General features: G+C 37.5%; 1 protein-coding gene across 1 annotated transcript in view; it reads right to left on the bottom strand.

Annotated features, from left to right (window-relative positions):
* Positions 1 to 3291: 3291 nt before the first annotated feature.
* PAXBP1 (PAX3 and PAX7 binding protein 1) overlaps positions 3292 to 21647 on the bottom strand; it is a 29565-nt gene continuing 11209 nt past the window's right edge. Inside the window, exons 8-18 of the mRNA XM_054056765.1 lie at positions 18078 to 18201; positions 16082 to 16181; positions 15504 to 15619; positions 13024 to 13223; positions 11565 to 11709; positions 11315 to 11436; positions 10508 to 10584; positions 10181 to 10247; positions 8510 to 8656; positions 7956 to 8110; positions 3292 to 4847 (exon numbers count right to left, since the gene is read on the bottom strand). Coding sequence (XP_053912740.1) covers positions 4730 to 4847; positions 7956 to 8110; positions 8510 to 8656; positions 10181 to 10247; positions 10508 to 10584; positions 11315 to 11436; positions 11565 to 11709; positions 13024 to 13223; positions 15504 to 15619; positions 16082 to 16181; positions 18078 to 18201 — 1371 coding nt within the window. The 3' untranslated portion in view covers positions 3292 to 4729. The remainder of the gene's footprint in view (positions 4848 to 7955; positions 8111 to 8509; positions 8657 to 10180; positions 10248 to 10507; positions 10585 to 11314; positions 11437 to 11564; positions 11710 to 13023; positions 13224 to 15503; positions 15620 to 16081; positions 16182 to 18077; positions 18202 to 21647) is intronic.

Raw genomic sequence — 21647 nt, 5'->3', positions numbered from 1 at the left:
TAGCAAACTTCTGCAGAAAATGAAATGGATCTGAAAGGAGGAGAAAGAGGAATCACGTGGCTTCATGTATCTCCACAATTTTCCTCAGACTTTTCCATTTCAGATTTAATTTTATTTTCCTTTACAGTAAAGGGCAAGGTTTTCCTGTTGCTTTTGGTGACCTTTAGGGTAAAGGTAGTTCTGTAATAGAATAATTATAATAATTAAATAACCATAATAATTCCATAATATATTCTCCTGTTCATAAAAATGTTAGCAACTGACAATTTTACATGCAATTTTTTCCCCACATCTTCTGTTTCTTTCCTTTTCCTAGACAGTGTTAGCTACTGAAGACATTATTAGACTTTCTCAAGAGTCCCTGTAGAATTCTGAGCAGTAATGAGATTGCAGCATCGCTTGATGTGTTACTACCTTCTCACATGGGATTTCATCATCATCTGGGACATCAGTCTCTTAACATGTTATAATTATTTGTTCATTTCAATAACAAATGGTGAGACACACTTGGTAAACTGAGGGAGAATAATGCTAAAGCAGTTGTCCTCCGATTTTACCTCAACCAAGCCACAGTTCTATAACATTGTTTAAAGATCATTTCATAAAATATGAATGCTTTACAACCAGCATTTACTTTGCAACAATCAATGAGATACAAGTGAAGTAGTAGAAGTGAAAGTTATTATTTTATGAATGAGATTGAGTGACATCATTTACTTCATCTTTAAATGCCTATACAATTCTAATCATTTACACATAGGAAAGGTGACACATCACCTAAACGAAGAAGCTAGATTACTTATTATCCATTCAGTATACTTTGCTGCAAGTTTCTTTGTGTTATTGTTCTCCAAATGTGACATTGTTTGTCAACAGGAAAGCGAAACTCCTCAAGCGCACAAGTTCTTAGACATCATAGCCACATGCTGTGATTGTAGTAGAGGGAGCACGGGCTAAGTGTCATGTAAATAACTGGTCTTCCGCAGCAGTTAATTAGGAAAATGACTACAGGCTGTCTTGAAAAGAAGATTCTCTGTAGCTATAATTTATAATGAGGTTACAAGGAAGATATTCTCTTCATTCCCTCAATTTCTACTCATCATCTGAAGTGGAGCAAAACGTCTGTATTTTTAATAATAAATGTCTTGAGCTTTGCTGCTCTGCTAGTCTGGAACACCTTTAGTAGCACGCACGCTTACTGAAACTGCAGTTACAAACCTTCATTTAAGTTTTATAGTTATATATATATATGCATATGTATATATACAGTACCAGAAGAAAAGCAACGTTTGAGATGATAGCCGCTGGCTTGAGCACATAGGCTTTCTCCTCCCTGAACTACAGCCAGGGAGAGTGAGAATGACTCATTACAAGTATTCTTCCCAGAGGCAGTAGAGAAAGTGAGCAAACATGACTTCCAAACCAAATCCAGTTCCTGTTGTTTTATTAGCCCAGCACACCACACCACCACGAGACTGAGTGGATGGCGGAGAAAAGCTGAAGAGAGCTTTAAGAGCAGATGGATTACTGCTGACCACCTTTTGTGAACAGAGCACCTCTTTAAGAGGCACCTGGCACCAAAAGAGACTAGTTTACTCCAACTCTTTTTCTGCACTCTTCAGCGTTATTACCCCAGTGTTTGAAAATTTTGTGATTGAAAATACAAACTCTGACACCTCCTGGTCAAGTACTTTCCTTATTTTCTAACGTTGAAATCTCTGATTCTGCCATCTTGAGGCTTCAGTACCAGATGGCAGTCAAAATCCTGGACGTAAAAAAAACAGTGAAAAGCTTTGGCAGTTGAAGTGGTTACCCAGTGACTCTGAACAAACTTTACAGTAGACCATGCGCACCTATGTTAATATATTCAGAGAAGACAGGCTTCTAAACTTTTACAACTGTTTCAGTAATTTCAGTTAAATTAATTCCATTGCCTAAAATATCCAAAAAGAAATAAAATAGATTTTCACTCCTGCAGTAATATTACTGTATGCAAATGAATGTAAACAGTTAACACTGACTATCCCATTGGACAACCAACCTGACTTAGCAGCACAGGTCTTAGAACTGCTCACATTTTATTCTGTCCACAGAACATACCTGCCCCTCTCTCCTCAATATAATCATGAGTGTTAGCATGGCAGCTGTTCTGAATACCAGCAGGAGTTTTGTTGTACCATAAAAGCCTGTGTTAAAGACTATCCTAAAGCTAGGAAATTAAACTCCACCAAGTTTTATAGTGCAGGGGCTAGACTAGAAAGAGTAGCCAAATTAGACTGTGCAAAACGTGTCTAACTTTGCATCCTCCCCCCTGAAGATTTGTGAATAGAAGACAGGCATGAGGACTCCAGTTCTGGAATCCTCAACATATGAATATGGAGCTGCTGGAATGGGTCCAGAGGAGGCTACAAAGACAATCAGAGGGATGTAGCACCTTCCATACGGGGACAGGTTGAGAGAGTTGGGGGCTGTTCAGCCTAGAGAAGGCTCAGAGGAGATGTTATAGCGACATTCCAGTACCTGAAGGGGCTGCAGGAAAGCTGGGGAGGGACTGTTCACAAAGGCTTGTAGTGATAGGACTAGAGGCAATGACTATAAACCGGAGAGTGGCAGATTTAGACTAGACATAAGGAAGAATTTCTTCACAATGAGAGTTGTGAGGCACTGGCACAGGTTGCCCAGGGAGATTGTGGCTGCCCCCTCCCTGGAGGTTCAAAAGGCCAGGTTGGATGGGGCCTTGGGCAGCCTGATCCAGTGGGAGGTGTCCCTGCCCACAGCAGGGGGGGTTGGAACTGGATGATCTTCAAGGTCCTTTCCAACCCAAATTATTCTATGATTCTATGCCTTAAGATGCAGAAGACTCTCTGTACAGTATTTTTCCTCAACCCCCTTGCCCCAAGTTTGCACTTATTACCTGCTCCCTTCTCCCTTCCTTAACAAAACAATTTACAACTCTGAACCTGATAAGTCACTTCAGTGTACACAAATACTCTTTTAGAAATGGTAACATGGATTACTTGTGTCTTTCACAGTCCAACAAAATAGTAAACCTAGTAAAATTTGAAGCACAGAAAAGGTCAAATCTGTCACTATTAAATCATGCAATGATTGGCATGATAATCTTCCTAAATATCCTAATGACTCTTTACGTAGGCATATGAGTTCCAGTGTTTATCCTATTGCTTTTTTCAAAGTCAAGACACTCGTTCACTCAAAAAAAATCCACCTTCTATGGATGATTTTTACTTTCTGACAAATTGAAATAGTCAGCCGACATGTCCACCATTCCTTTCACCACCTTCCTAAAGGAATAAGCTTACCAGATTGCACTGCAACAGCTCCTTGACAAACAAGTTTATTGAAACAATTTTAAAAGCAGATGTTTCTGAAGGTACTCCATCAATCCCAACAGTTCAGAAAAACAATTTTTCAGTGTTCAAATGAAGTGTGCATGTTACAAATTGTACATCTTTTGTACACTCATTTATACCACAACATGAGCATAAAATACAATGATTTTTTTATGTTATTCAGTATGCCAATGTATTGCTACAGTTCCTCCAAAAAGTAGGGCATACTTAGAAATAGCTCTTAATCCAAGGCTATTACAGCTTTTCCCATGCCTTGGGCCCAAAGATCAAGATCAAATCACCAGTGTTCCAACATAAATCACCAGATTTTTAAAGTGTTTTCTTTTTAATTTACATCTAAATTAAATGCTTTTTTTTTGCAAGATTATTCTTAGATGGCATTTAGTGGGAAGTACTATGTTTGAATATTTACTACACTACAAATACTTCAAATTATAGGATATAAAATCTTTTTCACCTCCAACTTTGCTTGACAACGTTGGCCATACCAACCAGAAGAAACAGGTTCCATGTATGAAGTCACAAAATAAAAATAAAAAAAAGACACAAACAGTGAATTTAACCAACTCGCTTAATAAACGGGGGTCCAGAGTTCATGGGTGAACTATTACTCCTACAAAATCAAGGTGTTTGGGCTTAGGAAGTGCTGGCACATATACCTGCGCAATAATCAAGTTCGCATTTTATGCCTGTATTAAAATAATAATTAAACATTGATTTAGGTTTTCCTGTTTTGTTTCTAAGAACATTCTTAAGAGTTCAAGATTCTGAATGCAAATACTTTTTAGCTCTTCCAAACTGAGTGCAGCACAGCTGCTTTCAAAAGTCAGCTTCCATTTGAAAGTGTCTGTACTCTTTAGCTCAAATGATTTTCACATATTTGAATGTTTTGTCAGCCCTTTTGACCAATAATATGATCATTTTATTGTCAAAATAAGTACTTCTTAGCAAATGAAAAGCTTATTTCAACAGTACAAGATCTCTATATCCAGTGTGATAGCAACACGGTGGTATAAATATATGCATACACTGTATTACACAGAATATATTATACACATTCCAGTTAACCATGAAACAATTAACAGGAGCAGATAACTACTAATCATGGGTACAAAGTATTTTTGTAAACAAGATTTTGATAAACGTTAAGGAAAATCTGTTTTCTGGAAAGATGACAATCTTGGGATTCCATTTTTGTTTTCAAAGTTGTTTTTTTTTTTTTTTAAGGATGCTGTATATAAGAATGCACTTTGTATTAAAACAAAGATCAATACTTTACAGTTTAAGAAACTTTACATATGTACATAAATTACACATCAGGAATGGTTTTAAAGCTCAAAATGAGTTGTGAGAAAAGTCTATTTTCCTTCTATTAAAATCTTTAACTCTTTTACATTGTGATCATTTGCAACTGTCACAGCATGATCCAGTGCTCGGACACTTGCTAGAAGCTTTATGATCTGCTTTATGTGCTCCCTGAAAAAGAGGAAGGATCTCAATACAGGAATGGAAAAACCATACACAAAAGTTAATATTTTATCAGAAGACTACATTAGGAATCCATATAGTAAATCAGTTTAAGGTAACTTCACATCATCTTCACAAAGGCTTATAGTGATAGGGATAGGGACAATGAGTATAAACTGGAGAGGGGCAGATTTAGACTAGACATAAGGAGGAATTTCTTCACAATGAGAGTGGTGAGGCACTGGCACAGGTTGCCCAGGGAAGCTGTGGATGCCCCATCCCTGGAGGTGTTCAAGGCCAGGTCGGATGGGGGCTTGGGCAGCCTGATCCAGTGGGAGGTGTCCCTGCCCATGGCAGTGGGACTGGAACTGGATGATCTTCAAGGTCCCTTCCAACCCAAACTATTCTATGATCTTCCACTTGCTTAATCTGATAAAATAAGTTATTTCAGCTTTGTACTGAAATTGAAAATAACTATTTTGGGATAGGAATTAATCATACAACATGGTTTAATACTAGATGCAGTATAATCTTAAGGAAGTCCTGGATTACATATGGTAGTGTGCAATGAGTCACATCTCTCTTGGTAACCAGTGTTTAAGCCAAACAAACAAACCTAAAACCACCAAGGCAGCAAGTATGCTTTAATGCATGCCTTAAAAAAGGTGTGAAGCTTCCCACCAATGAACTGCATTACAACAAGCTAGGACTGTACTTCTTTGGGTATCAAGAACAATTTTGGTTCTTTTTTTGGTATTTTGTTAGGACGATGGACATGAAATTTAGACAAGTCTCACAAAAAATACTGTAAGTTCAAAATTAATCTTAAAAATAATCCTAGCAGATCTGCAAAAAAGCACACAATGGTTGGAAAATTAGCACCAACAGACATAGGTAATGATAACACTACCCCTCAGCAGAAACTAAAGCATTTTTATTTCAAACAACTATACAAGGTTTTACATGAAAGACATGATATTCTTCAGTTATGAAAAGTAGTAGTTCTACTTCAAACTTATTTGATCTGCTTAATGGGGGCAATGGCAAGAGATCTGTTAAATCTCAGAAAAAGCAGGAGGACAGAAAACAGTAACTAAATGACAACTCGTTATGATAAAAAGGAGTAATTGGATGTTTCTCTTACAATACTATATTTTCCTGAGTTATTGTTTAAACTGGTAAAGGAAGTTCTTTCAAATTTAGAAACAGGCCACCAAAAGACAGAAAGTTTAATCTCTACTGGATTCTCTCTCAACTTCGTCGTTTCACTTCCTGTATCATGTTAGATTAGACATCTTGGTTTTAGAAAGGGAAGAGCAACAACAAGTCTACTTTGAATCTGAACCATGGGGAAATCTAAATTGGTATGCAACATTGCTATTATACTTCGGACACATAGGTCTGAGGCATAAAATAAGAGTAGATAAAAGGCTGTTTGAACACAACCCAGCATGGCACAAAGCTTGCTGTTCTCCGAAAATGAGATGATTCATACGCTGTTGTGGTTTGAGCTAAATTAGAGTCAGTTTTTTTACTCTAACTCTGTCCTGTCTAAGTAACTTCATTTCCTGAAAGCTAACTGCAAGTTTTTCAAATATTTCTCTCTAGAAGTGATACCACGGGGCACTGGTGTGCAAAAAGGCCAATGCTTATACTTATTCCTATAGTAACCAAGGCCCTCCTTGAGCTGGCAAATAAGGGCTGCACTTGCAAGGAGGGGCAAACAGGGCAGGTGACCCTAAACTGATCAACAGAGCATTTCATCCCATATACACCATACTTGGTACAGAACTCTTCAGTGATGGACAATGTCCAGTGAGGATCTCACCTGTCTGGTTGCTCCTGACCTCTGATCCATGTGTTCCTGAATCCAGTTCCTAAGCTCTGCTCCCTCATAGCCATGAACCCATACCCTCGTGTCTGCTCTATGGTATTTGTGGTGATGTACTGTCACTGAAGGGTGGGGGTGTGATCTCATATATCTGTATATATTTTATTACTTTCTAATTATGATTATTATTTCATTAAAATGGTATTTTTTGTTTCCAACCTGTAAGTCTTTTTCCTCTCATTTTCCTTTCCCCTTTCCCTGGCAGGGAGGAGGGAAGGGAACTGGGAATCCAGCTGCACGGTTTTAGCTGTCAAAATTAGCTGGGTCAGAGCTAAACTGTGACATATGACACAGCCCAAAGTGGCTCTAATGACAGTAAAGTGTCTAATAACCAACACGGTAACTGGAAAAAAAACCCTGATACCAGAGGAAAACCCACCTTTTAACCAAGATTTTTCTGCTACAGTTGAAATTTCTGTCTCTAACTTTCAGTGCTATGCATAAGACTAAAGGACAAGGATCTAATCCCCTGGATAGTCTGAATAATTGAAGAGTCACTCAACAACAGCTAAAGCAAGTTCAGCTATCAGGAATGACTAATGCAGGTGGCAAGGGTTTGTCTTTCCAAGTTTCAGGTTTGCTGGAACAATCAAACTATTGACTTCGAAATATCTCTTCTCATGCAAAAGCACAGAAACAAACAATGTTCCAGTCTTGTTATATTCCTGTGTATCAGTGCAATAATTTAGTTTTTAAGTTATCACTGCTTAAAACAATATACTCATTTCAGGTTGCTTGGCCAGCAGTAATATTTATGCATCTAATCTGAACTTATAATTGCACCGGTTATCAGATACAAGTAAAATGACTTTTCAATCTCAAAGAAAACAGGTTCATCTACTTGGTTGTGCACATAAAGCCAGAACTGTTGTATTGTATACAGAAGCACAATTTGCAATTTAGAAGCCATTATGCAGGAATCTGCTATAGGCTCTCAAGGTGCAAGGGTCCAAACCCAATAACTATAAAATTTGCCAGGATCAGGCATATTAAGCAATAGGGCAAAACACATGACAAATGTTTCCAGAGTTCTATCAGTTGCTGTTTTCAGACTCCTTAAAAATTTTGCATCTACCATACCACAATATTTTTTAACTTTTGTGTTCAAAATTGTTTCAAAAGATAAGGAGCAGTATGGAGATATTTACCCATTTGCATGCATCACCAAATCAACACAAAGCACAAGAACTGCAGTGCAAGAATTGCATTAACTCTAAATAAGTTACCTTGCATTTCTCTTCTCTACATCAGAGCAACCAATGCTGGTTCTATAAATTGTATCAGCCAGATGAACAAGGTATCTACAGAAGTTCTCTAGTTGCGAAATAGTCTTCTCTCCTTTTAGATTAGTGAACCACTGTTTAGGAAAGCAAGAGATTACCTAGACATAAAAGGAAAAAAAAGTTAAACAAAGTGTAAAAGCTAATAAAGTTAAACAAAATGTAACACACTTTAAAAGCTATCCAGCATGATTTGCAAAGTGCACCACGTAAGACCCCAGTGACAAGGTGCAACTGAGTGAAACTGGGGGCGGGGAGATTCAAAATCTAAACAGAACACACCGAAACCTACACCATATCTGAACTATCTACAGGTATGAGCCAGAGAAGCGTCTTTATTTAGGTTTTGTATGAAAAACGTGTTTTGGTTTTTTTTTTTCCCACTAACATCACAATATTGATATATCAAAGCCAAGATTTTATAGGTAATCTCAGGTTTAACTACATTTTTTCCTGAACTCAGAAATTTCAAGTGAATTTAAACACCTTGATATACTTACGCTTTGAGCCTTCTTAATGCTGTCCTCTCCATACTCAGAGTTTTGGAAAGCCATAAGAATATACCTGTTTAGCAGACCATCTATTGACAGTTCCTGAAGAGTTTTGTTTGACAGGATTCCATACCACTGGAGAAAGTTTCCTAATAACTGAAAATACAACACAGGGAAAACAAGTATTTAAAAATGTACTGAGACCAGGAAGTTGAACAAACACTCGGAGCCTCTTCAAATGCAACAGCATGGCCAAGGTAAGCAGTGGAAATACGCTGTTAGTTTCAAAACTATTCAGAATCCATGGAGTACCAACACCCGCTCCAACTTTGCTCATGTTTCAGACAGGAAATCAGAAAAAATATTAAGAGTTTTAAGCCACTTTGTTCCCAAAATCTGTGGTCAAAGTAAAGCCAAGTGAGGCCTAGCATACGTCATATGGAGCCAAATTCAAAGCCTTGGTCTACAAAATCCCCAGCTACGCTACCAGCATACCCTTATTCCAAGTCATGGTGACACCAGAGACACAGGAAGTGTCATGGGGGAGTGCTGGCAAAGGCAACTGTACAGCTGTTATTCCCCACTGGCATTCAGCCGGCAGAAAATTGCTGCCAGCCTTGTACAAATGAACGCAGCCGGCAGTTTACTGTTGAGGCAGATCATCAGGAAACAGTAAATGAGCGCTTGCCTCTCAGCTTCTATTTCTGCTCATCTGTGATGCTATAACTGACTTGCTAGTGCAAGGGAGCCATGTTTTTAATGCTTCCCTAAAATAAAGCAGTGGTAACTGCATACATAGTTCTAAACCGCCCAAGCTCTGACAGGTATTGCCAGGAGCAACCAATTTCACTCTTAAGAGACATAGGCCCTAAATAAGCAGCGTTTCATTTTTAACAACAGGATAAATGAGCTTTGAGCATCTTTTTGCTCTAGATAGCATTTAAGAAGCTAACTTTTATGTCAAAGTGGAAGAATTCAGTACCGAATATTTTAGCTAAACAAAGTGATTGCCAGCCTGTTCAGAATACAGTCTCCCACACTGCTGCAATTTAAACAGAAAATTCCAGGTAAGAGTTCTGTTTGCATGATCATGAAGATCAGCAGTCCAAACAACATGAGTCTCGTGCTTTACTTTCCTGTTCAGAGGGTAGCTAATTTTCTTCACAGTCTTTTACTGGAAATAAACTAAACCACCTATAGCTTCTTGCAGACCTTTGCAAACTCAGTATTGCACATTCCACACACAGACCTTTTCTTTCACACTTTTTTCAATTAAACTAATGACTACAAATGCTCGTATACTTTGCAAATAGCAGTGAGCTTTCCAAAAGGGCTCAAAAGTTACTGTCATGAAGATTCTCACACTATATATAAAATACAAACAAAGCTCTCTCATTCCCACGTAAGTGAAATAAAAGCATCTATTCTATTCCAACAAGCACAATGCCATAAAAAAATGGGTTGAGTATGCTAAGCAAATCCATAAGGTATAAGTTAAAATAAGTGTGCTTTCACTTTTTAAGAGGGTGCAATGCATTCTCAAAAACTAAGAATCCTAATTTAGAGTTCTTTCAACTAAGGTTTAAGGAATTTCCATCTACCATTTTCCACAAATATGAAGAGGACTTTATTGCTACACTGTCTAGACCAAAAATTTACCGGATGTATGTACTGACTTACCTTAACAGAGGACCAAAACTGACGTTGGAAAAACAAATATGGACCAGAGTTCTTGTTTTCTAAGACACTGGAAAGTAAGAGATTTCTTTAATGAGCAACCAAGACCTCCTCTGTCTGGAGTTTACTGGCTTCCTCCTTCCCACGCACAGTTTGTTTCTATAAATATCCCCTTCCATCCTGCTTGTCTCTGCTAAATCCTCATAGCATGACAACCGAAAGATCTCCTGTATCCAGCAAACCATACTGGGAAAAAACTCCTGTCAACTATGGACAGAAGACATCAACTCGCTAATAAAGGTCTAACATCATAGCTGAAAGCAAACTTACTTTTTTGGATATAAGGGCATGAATACATCATCATCTAGTGTTCTCCTCATTCTTAGCAACAATGCCTTTAAAAGCGTCTGCAACAGAGAAATTTTTTCAAAACCTGTTTGAAGCAGTGCTTAGTAGTAAACTACTCAAAAACTGGTTTTCAAAGCAACAAGAAACATTTGTCACCCTAACAGCAAAAGGCATAAATACTTAACTACACATATAAATAAAGCCTTAGAGAAGCCTATAATAATTAACACAGCTGAAATTTGATGCTTTCAATAAAAACTGATGGCAATAGACTCAATTTTTGGTTAAGCTTAGCTATGTAATTAGCTACTGTCAAGTCTGGGCTCTTGTCACTTTTAATCTTCTAACTTCCCCATAAATGGGCACTTTGGTCTGTCCCCCATTACAATGTAAACACTGCATTAGCTACAGCACTTGGATTAATTTCATTGGTTCTTGTACTCCCAGAAGGTAAGACAGACAATCAGATTTCAAGGCAATAAGTTTGAAAAGGTTACAAATACCTAAAAAAGAGAAGCCTGACTATTTGCAGCTGACCTTTAAGGTAAAACTGCAGACCAACAAGACTTTGCATATCTGCTATCTCTTTTTATCTCTAGCGCCTATTTTGGAGAGACTTCACTGTGTTCCTCCTCCTAATTTATCACTGTACTTGAATCTCCATAACTAGGCTGCAGAGCACCAAATAATTGCAAAATTCTCTTTCTTGCTGTGTTCTCCAATATAGTGTATTAAAAATAGATTTCAAGTCTTTAACTTATCCAAGACATCGATGAAAAACCAACTTACTTGTGTATTTTTGTTTTCTGCATTCACCACTGAAGGATACCCATCTACTAGTTTCTGCACCATCGCTACCATTCTAGATGTTTGTGTTGTAGAAAAAGGATCCCATATATTTTCAGAAATCACTGCAAGAACAAAACAGGTACTAAGGCAGTCAGACAACAATTTACAAAACAGTAAAATCTGAAAGCACAAACAAGCACCAGCTTCCACACATTACCCCTTTCTCCTCATCTTCTTTGTAAGACTATACCTGTTAATTTAGGAAGAACAACTCTCTCTACAATGGTAGGCAATAGTGAAATGTCGGCATCATCTTTCACTTGCTCCTGTTCTTCACAGCCATAAAACAGCAATGATTCAAACCACAACATAGTCTCGAAGTCTCGACACTTGCCCTAATAAAAAAGAATTTAGGTTAGATTCCTACACAGAAATTTAAAGTCAACACATTATAATAAAACGTAAGCAGCAACTGAGCACAATAACTACTCAAAAATCTAGTCCTTTCTGTCTGAGTGAAAACAACCAGGTTTGAGAATCCTGTAACATGTCTCCAACTAACTTGAGCTTTGTTTTGCCAGCCTGGGAACTCATATAGAAATATGCATGGGGAAAGAAGAATTTACAAAAAGAGTTCTAAATTTAATGAGAACACCTTTCACAGATTTTCCCTCATTTATTCAAATTAAACACCCTGGTTTCTGAAGATGACTCTTGCTTCTCCTTCTCTGCAATCAGAGCACAGCCAACAGAAGATCCCCTTCTACAAATACTCTCTTAGTAGTAAAGAAAAAAACCCCACTTCTGAAAAAGGGAGATTCAGTCATTTGTGAGATAGGTTGACTGATCTACAGACTATACTGGAGATGAGCTAAGTTTTGAAAGGGGAGAAGACAATCTACATAACGAGCACAGTTTCCTAAACAACAAGCTTATGCAAAATTGCACGCACCCTGTGCCTTTACCCACTCTCATTCTCCAGTAGAAGACAACATGGCAGAAAGAAGTAAGTTCCTACAAGCATTGTGAAAATAAGCACCTGACCACAGCAGAAATACCTTACAAGGGCTTTCACTGGTAGGAAGAATAGAGAGGGAGTCAAAAGTTACCTGAACTGTTTTTCCTGATGGCTACTCATGTCAGCATACATACGCATGCTGAACAATGAATATCTGGCAGGGATACTGGGCTGCAACAATGCTGTCCTGCTTTTCCTATGTTTCCTGCCTAATAACTGGGCAATGAGTACTGAGGAAGACGTGGAAATAGCCAACCAGAGTTCTACAGGGTATGAAGGTGTAGGTGAGAGAAAGATGATGTAGACATACACTGTAAGTCAACATAAAAACAAGGCTCTTTAGTTCCACTTCTGAAGAAGCAACATCTCTCGAGGCACAGTTTTCTCTTAAGTATTTTAAAATCTAAATGTGTTACTTAAGAGGGTGTTTGACTTTTTGGTCTCTACACCACTCACTGAGAAGGTACTGGCATGTGCTTAATTGAACTTTGGCCTGCTGGGAAAACTGAGGACAACAGTCCAGAAACTCCCCAGAAAAGTTTCATCCCAAGAGATATGCCCATTTAACGTGTCATGCCTAGAACACACATTTACAAGAAGCACACATCAAAGCATAATTCACCGCTCTGCAGAAGTGTAGAAGAACCACTACACAGAAGCTTAAATAGAAGTTGCTTGCACAGGACCTTACCTCCAAAGGAGTCCAGGTAAGCAGCTGAAGTCTGATTAAAGGGTTAAACAACTTCGGTAAACAGAGACCAATATAAGCATCTTTATAAGACGTAAAATACTTCGAGCGCCAAGCTTCAAACTGTGACTTAATACAATCAATTGAGTAAAAGCTTTCCAAAACATCTTCAAAAACTTTGCTGGATTCTTTCAATATACGATCTGGTAGGGATAAAATCAGTAATAAGTTAATCACCTATTCCCTGTCACACCTCTTTCAAGCAGACTTTGATGCTCACTGGCATAAACTAACTTCAACAAACACAATCAAAAAACCATCATCTTTAAAAGTTCTTACTCCTTCCTCAAATATACAAAGCAATAAAACCATGAGCACATAAGTACCCTTCAATATACCATTCTTTCACAAGTCTTGCTTTAAGCATTTCATACAATGATTTTCAGTTACCAGACATTGGACTGGTGATGAATTCTGTATTCACAGAAATAAGACAACACTGTGGATCTAACTTCAAAGCTGGCCTTGCTCTGCATTGGAGTTTGGAACAGGTGATCTCCAGATCCCTTCCAACAAAAATTATTCTACAACTTTGCTCATCCAAGTGCAAGTATAGGAGGGCATCTCACATAAGCCAACTGGATCGGCACTTCAGACAGAGCGGGTTCTAGCAGACGCCAAACTGAGCAGCTGAACGTAACATGGTTTTTAACACTAGGCAACCATTACAAACCCATAGCACCTTCCTTACTTTTCTTTTGTAGTTACAGTCCCAATATTTTATGCAGTCCAAACCTTTTTCTCTATGTATTATTTTCCCTTCAACTTTTCTACTTCCCAAGATTAGTTTCATTTTAATCCATCATTTTTGCTGCAGTCACAGGTTTAAATGTTCAGTATTAACCTAAGCACAACTAGCATAACTAGTACACACAACAGATAGAGACAGGGCAGAGGGAACAGAGATTATGCCATATAAAACCACTTCTCACATCAGCATCAAGAAGAGATGCTACAAATAAAGTTAGCAGGTCCAAAGTGCATCCCTCTGTCCCATATTGCTCCCCTGATGATTCTGGACTACGTGAGAGCTAAGAATGCTAAAAAAACCCAACCTTAGAAATACTATGCTTACTCAGAAACTGATGAAACTCCTACAAAAGGCTTTTGTACAGATAATAGTCCCAAATAACAAAGCGCAATTCAGCCAGCCTGAATTTTTAATCTAGATCATTTAACTTAGCAAAGTTAATTACAGCACCTAACAACCCTAAACAATTACTTTGTTTAACAAAGATCTCCCTGCATCCACAACTCTAGTAAATCAGACAGCAACTAAAGGTGAGGAAACTGTTTGCACTTCTGAAGGATCCAACTGCTACACGGTCCATCTAATTGCTTTTTTAATCTGTTCATATTTTGGGTCTCCACAACCACCTACAGCAAAGACTTTGGCATTTTTATTACACTCTTTGGGAAGTGACTTGTTGACTTCAAACCTATCCTATCACTTAATTTCATGCTCACTAGATCTCATGTTGCAAGAAGTCAACAACTTTCTCCTAGCTGAAGAGTCCAAAACTATTTAATCCCTTCCCACACATAACATATGCAAGTCTATATATGCTCCCCTCCCCACATTTCTTCTAATCTGATTAAATTCTCTTTAATCAGAGAGAATGATAACAGCACTCAGTTTCAAAATGAGAAGGTAACAGGATTATTACAGTGATGTTCTATTTTCTTTGCTGCCAATTTTGTGGTAACCACTGGAATTTCGTCCTTTAACAGCTGCTGTAAAAGATAACTCTTCCAAACTACCCATACTTCTCCAAATTTTAGATTTCTTACAGTTCTCCCAGTGCTTTAGATGATTAGCTTAACTTACAGCCCCCTTTATTGCATAATTAGAGTTATGCATAATAATGGTTACCTTGAGCAAACCATCATAAAACTGCAGATGATTGCAAATCAAGTCAGTACCACAAGATCTTCCTGCAATGTTTACATTCAACATTATTTTGTCATTTGCACAGTTTACCTCTACAAAACTTTTGTCACTGCATTTCTAGATGCCTACACAAAATTCCAGAAAATACTTTCTATCAAACAAAAAAAGATTTCAAAATGACTAAGGTTTTCAGAATTTCATGTAAAACAAACAGATATTTGAATAATGATAAAATACATTACAAATTAGAAGGAAGACTTAGTATCCACTGATCATACAAAATCTTACTGCTTGCGAGGAAAAGAACGTTTGAATGAAATAAAAAGATTCTCATTAAGGATGGGGTTTCCAGTTAGCTACAAGCTGCACAACAGATCAACAAAAGAGATTTTTGGTAACGCTGATGATCCAACAAGAAACAGTTTCTAAACTTTCTCCATAATATGCTGAAATAGACAGCATTTGGATAATTTTTTTTTTCCTGCCAAATGGTCTATGTTTTGTTACATAAAGCTTTAGTAGCTTTTCTAACCTCGCTCCAAGTTGAAGTTCGTAATATCTGTTGAAGTTTCCTCATCATCGCTGGAAAGGCCTTCAAGGTGATCTGCCATCTTCCCAGTTTGCTCTCTTGCTTGTCTACGACGAGCTCTGAAAAGGACCAGCAGTCTAAAAGAGCTATTACTCTTTTTTCCCCCCCTCCTACACAATGAACAGAGCCGCCTAAGCAGGTCATAACTTTTAATGCAAGGAATGCCAGGTTGAAAAAAACCTTCCACAATGTCAACCCCTCAAACATTCCACTGTGTTGCTGTCTTAAGTAGTAGAATAAAGGGTAACCAGCAGAGACCGTATAGATACTGAATTGGTCTACTGTGCTTTCTTCTAGTGATTTTTAAACCAGTATAATGTAACGATGCCTTGTTTTCATACACTTGCATGCTAAGATGAGATATATAATGAATAGCCCTGCCCAGCATACCAGCTTATGCGTTTTCTTCCTTTTGCAAGGAATGAGCAAACACTGCTACTTATGTTAGTACATCACACAGAACAAGTGTATTCTGCAATCAGGCAAAGACTCTTAATGGATAAGAAACCTCAGTACTCTACCTTCTAGCTTCTCTTTCTGCAGTCCGACGCTTTACTTGTTCTTGATAGATCACTCTGTCTCGTCCAAAAGATTCAAGATTTGGTGCCATCAGTGCTTTATCTGTAAAATTACATTGATTAAAATTAAAATGCTTACCTATGATTACATAAATGTGTTGTAGGCAGTTTCATAAAAGCCTTTTACCTACTTAAAACTAAGTGCAATTTGAAGTAGAAAGTTGGAAGTTTTCAAAAAGATGCACCAGAAGCCTGAATTTGCCAAGTACAGAGGTTAAAAGAGGAAGTAGTGGAGTTCAGAAAATGCTCCCCTTAGATGTCAAATACTTTTCACCATACTTCACTCTTGTTCCTCTTACAACAGTGCCCAACTATATAAAAGTCAACAGTTTTAACAGAAATTGCTTTAACTGAACATTCCAAAACAAAAAAGATGCCTCTTACATAAACACATTATGTATCTTTTGAAAAAAAAAATGAAGAAAAAGAAAGGCAGAGAAGTGTGACCGGTGCAAGAATGTAGGACATTGCAGAGTTCCAGTCATAGTGTTTTCTAAGTTTATATGCTTTAGATTGCCTCAAATTTAAAACACTTTGATATCCACAGGAAAATAAATCACCTTCCCTCCTCTCTTTAAGCTGGGATTCATTATAGATGTTCCTAATTATGCCCTTTAGTATTCTGACACTGCATGAAGAACAGTAGATGGTCTATGTCCACAACACATAACAAATCAAAGGCTGGCATCTATTCCTAGTTTCTGCGATAGGGACAGAACTGAACTATTTTTAGACAGAGTGAAATTCATTCTCAGGACTCCCAGATACTAAATAAAACCTCTCTTTAAAATCCAGTCTTGACAATGATAATTATTCCCACCCCAACATAAAATTCCAGTCCAAAACAATCCATTCTAAGCTTCTTTTAGGAAATGGGCTTCTAGTACATCAAGTTCCTAGTTCTCACAACAGCATTTTCATGGTAAAACTACCAAGGCCTACACGCGATGCCCGAGGCTTCTACTAAAGTCCTAAGAGGAGTCCTATGCTAACCACCCCATAAACGGATCACCAACACTGATGCCCTAACGCTTGCCCACCCTCAGTAAGCTCTATCTAATCATATTAACAAAATTTCATCTCTCAACACACTGTGACAGAATAGGAAGTGGCTTTTATTACAAGATATTAGGTCAGCAATAGGACAGACAAGAAAGCTGTTTTTAAAACTGGGAAGCTCTGCAAAGCAGAAAGACTACTATTAATAATATATTTTACCTGTTGTTTAATACACTGAATACTCCTCCAAGGAACATGCATTTCCATCCAAGTTACTATTTATTCTTGTGCAGAGTTTTACATACTGAAGAGTAACCACAACAAAACTCCGCAGCAAGAATCCTCCATCTGAATACGCACAGTAAGCAGGTATTTTCACTGGCTAATTTTAAGCTGTATTTCATACAGAGTCACTTTGTATTAGTCTGATTTTTAACAACGGCACCAGGCTCTTCCAGTTCTTTAGCTTTACCAGTTAAATGTCTGAAATTAAATACTCATGCTGCCTAGAAAATAGAGTATTAGATAGAACTCCACTCTAGCCCAATGCTTCATGACTTTGTACAGAGTTAACTGTAGACATTACAGGAAATTTATAGATTCAAGGGAAGATTAAAAAAAAAAAAAAAAAAGTAGTGACATAAGAGGAAAATTGGGAGTCACATGCTACTGCTACTACCACTGCCAGCATGTGTACACTTTTCAGTGCTAGGAAAGAGAAAATATAGTTAAGAGCAACAGAAAGGAGAGGTGAAGTCACAGTTAGAGTAGCTTTCAGTTTAAAACAAAACAGATTAGAGAATTTTTAATCTAAACGTGCTTCTGCCCGTCTCAAGAGCAAGAATAAGCTTTAAGACAGCCATACTTTAAACATTTACATTTAAATACTAAGTAAACAAGGTTGTTTAATGAATAATAAAAACCTTCAAGATGGACTGACTTGAATGGCTTGAAAACTCCGAAGATTCATCTTTAATATCATCTTGTCGTCTTTGGACAAGGCGGGAAGCTCGCTGTTTGTACAGCTGGTGCATTGCAGATTCAAGTTCGTTAATCAGAGGCACCTGTAAAAATACAACACACTACGTAATATCAAATTCTTCACGTGTTTAGTTTCTGGGGTGCCATCCTATTCCGAAGCATAATGCTGTCACTGTACTTCTAGCAGCATGAACTTTCCTTTTACCCATCTGTATCAGCTGGACAAGGAAATATTTCAATGTGAAGAAAATGCATGCATTTAACAACGCTGACAGCTTCCAACGGTAGCAATAGCATTCTGAAAGTAACTTCTGTTGGTTGAATGACTACCACAGTGAGAGAACCATTTTAGAGTGTGAAATGTTACTTCAAGTACTCCTGTTTTCTCACCCAAGTGCATTATATATTGTGTTATAGTGCTTACAATTCCAGATCTCATTGTTTCTTCTCTAACTTTAAACGACAATGTTGTAGTGCCCTACTTTAATGAGAAAATGACCTGTCTGTATACAGTGAAGACAGAAAGCAGAAATGTGACCACCTGAAGCCAGCAGGTATTGTTCTGCTGTAACTCTTATTAACACATGCTGAAATATGATTACTGAAATGCAATAAAGTGGTGCATAAAAATGTTTTGCCAACAGAAAATTCAAATCAGTAAAATGCTACTCTAGCCTATTCTTAAATTAAAAATGTATGTTTTGTGTAAGTTATGCTTTAAGTATAGCCTTTGAACAATGCAGACTGGATCAAACCTGCCACTTTTTATTATTTTAAGTGGACAAATTTCAGTAGCAGCCATAACAAAAATAGTTGATTTTAAAACAACTAGGAATTCTATGATATTAAGTAGTAGATTCACTGCTCCTTTTGCAAAAATTCCTTTCCTGTGACAAGCTACAATTAGATTCTTATCAATACGCAAATACAAAATGGAAATTTTCACAAACTCTTAACTTAGAAAGGCAAGTCCTTTTGGTATGAACACTTCAGCCATATCCTCCTTACCTCTGAGACACACACTTAGTCCACAGTCTTCCAGCCTTTTAGCTGAAATATTATATTGCTGCCTATCACCCAGGATTAAGGTTTTTTTCCAAAGCAAAAGATAAAATCAGAAATTGTTTCCAGATGTAATTTAGAATGTGACTCAACAGCAATTATAGAGCTTTCTCCAGTAAAATATAAGATTATGAGATTATTGCTGCAGGGACATTTCAGCTGAGGATGACACACATTTCTTTCCTTTTAATATCTCCTCTGATATTAGCTCTTTGTGGTATTAAACTGGGCTACAGGGATTAGAATGAAAGCAACTCTGTACCAACTCAAAATACGTACAATTTTCTTTTGGAGAAAACAGAGTAGAGAGAAATCAGAAGAGGGACTATCCAAGCATTGGAACTGTATATTCTGAATTTAACACAATTTTGAAAACAAAAAGAATAGTGATAAAGAAATACTAGTTTCAATGCAGATTCCTATAGAAAATACAGCTTCTTCTCTTAAGCGTATAAAGGGAATTCTAAAATTGAGATGCTAAATGAAAGTTTTTCAAACCATACATAGAGGTTCCTTCTCAATTGTCTCAGGATTAAATAAAATCCAGCCATGTATTCATACGAATCCACTAAAAATATTTCCTATTTAAAACACAAGAGACTTTGAAGCCGTTATCTTTCTAATCAATACTATGGTTGATGAGTGACTGTCAATTTCACTACAATAAAGTTAAAGCTCTCATTCACTGGAATTTGTTTTGTCAATACCTTAGAATAGGCATTCTACTTTTCTTTCCCCTTCACTTTCACTGTGACCAGAGTAAGAGGAAAAGTGAAAAGCTCTCTGAACATTTAGATGACAAGGATAATTTTAACCTGCAGTCCCTCTCTGACACACACAGCGTGTTTAGACAATTTGTTTTTGCTGGCAAAATAAGAGTTCATCTAACTTGAACTATTTAATCTTTCTGTATCCTTTGCATATTCCTATATCCAAAATGTAAAGACACTGTTACCGCTTTCTCAGAAAGCATAATGTTGACAGTAGTTACTTGTGAAGGAAACCATAAAAGTATCTTCCACTCTACTGTTTGAATGATTCTTTTTTTCCCCCATAAATGACAGAGGATAGGATTTGACACTGCTATTGCTTGTTCCTACAATTTCCATAACAGCTGTCTTCATATACTCCCCACTGCACCTTACCAATAAGCAAAGTGTTTATAACATTCAGAGTCTCTTCCAAACAGAATACCAACAAAATGGTTTTGCTTGGTTGGGGATCACAAAGGATGGAACGTGGTGAATTGGTGCAGAAATAAGATGATAGAGGAAGAAAGTCTAATTTATGATGACATATTTTGTTCTTTAAAACTAAGTCATACAAGACACACAAGAAAACTCAAGGGGAATGGACTCTTTAGGAGTGGTCAAGTATGCTGTGAACTCATTAGCGCTTCTTCAGCAAACCACTTTCTCATTCAAATCAGTACCAATGTGAATTGGACTAATGACCATCACTAGTCTTAATAAAATAAAGAGAAAGCATAGTATTTGACAGGGAGGGATCGAGTTTTATACATGACCAGGATATATATTCATATATCCTAGAGAAGAGAAGGCTCCAGGAAGTCCTTATAGCAGCCTTCCGGTACTTAAAGGAGGCATACAGAATAGATGGGGAGGGGCTCTTTATCAGGGAGTGCCGTGACAAGACAAGGGGCAATGGGTTTAAGCTGAAAGAGGGGAGATTTAGATTAGATATTGGGAAGAGATTTTTTTACTGTGAGGGTGGTGAGGCACTGGCACAGGTTGCCCAGAGAAGTTGTGGCTGCCCCATCCCTTGAGGTGTTCAAGGCCAGGTTGGATGGGGCCTTGAGCAGCCTGATCTAGTGGGAAGTATCCCTGCCCACGGCAGGGGGTTGGAACTGGATGATCATTAAGGTCCCTCCCAACCCAATCTATTCTATGATACACATGTGTGTGATACACACACATGGATACACAACACTGTTATTACACATATGGATACACATTTAATATGCTTATATATATAAAAAATATAACAACTATGTACATTATAAACACACACACTTTAAATATGAAGTATTCAAGGCCCCAGGTTCTAGAAAAAAGCTTAAGTTAATTTAGCTCTACACTCAAAAGATAAGAATTTACTATCCTGCTGCATCTTGTTACTTTACTTACACAAAAACTGATACTGATTTTATTAATTTATTTTGTCCCCTCCTCCCACCTCCTTTTTAGCAAACTTAGCAGTGTCCCGTGGGCTACTGCTTTTGAATCTGATAGTATTTTTGTCATGCTGAAAGCACTGAATTCCAAAACAGATCACCTGGCCAAAGAACTGAGAAATTCAGAAGATATCATAATAAATGCAACGCTCCTGTTAAACAATATTCTTCCTAATTTTTTGCAGCTCATTATACATACAGGTACTGCAGCAGCCTCCAACTGAAAGCGGCAAAACTCTGCATGCTTCTATGAAGCATGGGATGATAAAAATC

The sequence above is a fragment of the Cuculus canorus genome, chromosome 1 (assembly GCF_017976375.1).
Source record: "Cuculus canorus isolate bCucCan1 chromosome 1, bCucCan1.pri, whole genome shotgun sequence".
NCBI classification, from domain to species: domain Eukaryota; kingdom Metazoa; phylum Chordata; class Aves; order Cuculiformes; family Cuculidae; genus Cuculus; species Cuculus canorus.
Note: the sequence above shows the minus strand (reverse complement) of the source record. Positions and strands in the feature narration are given on the sequence as shown.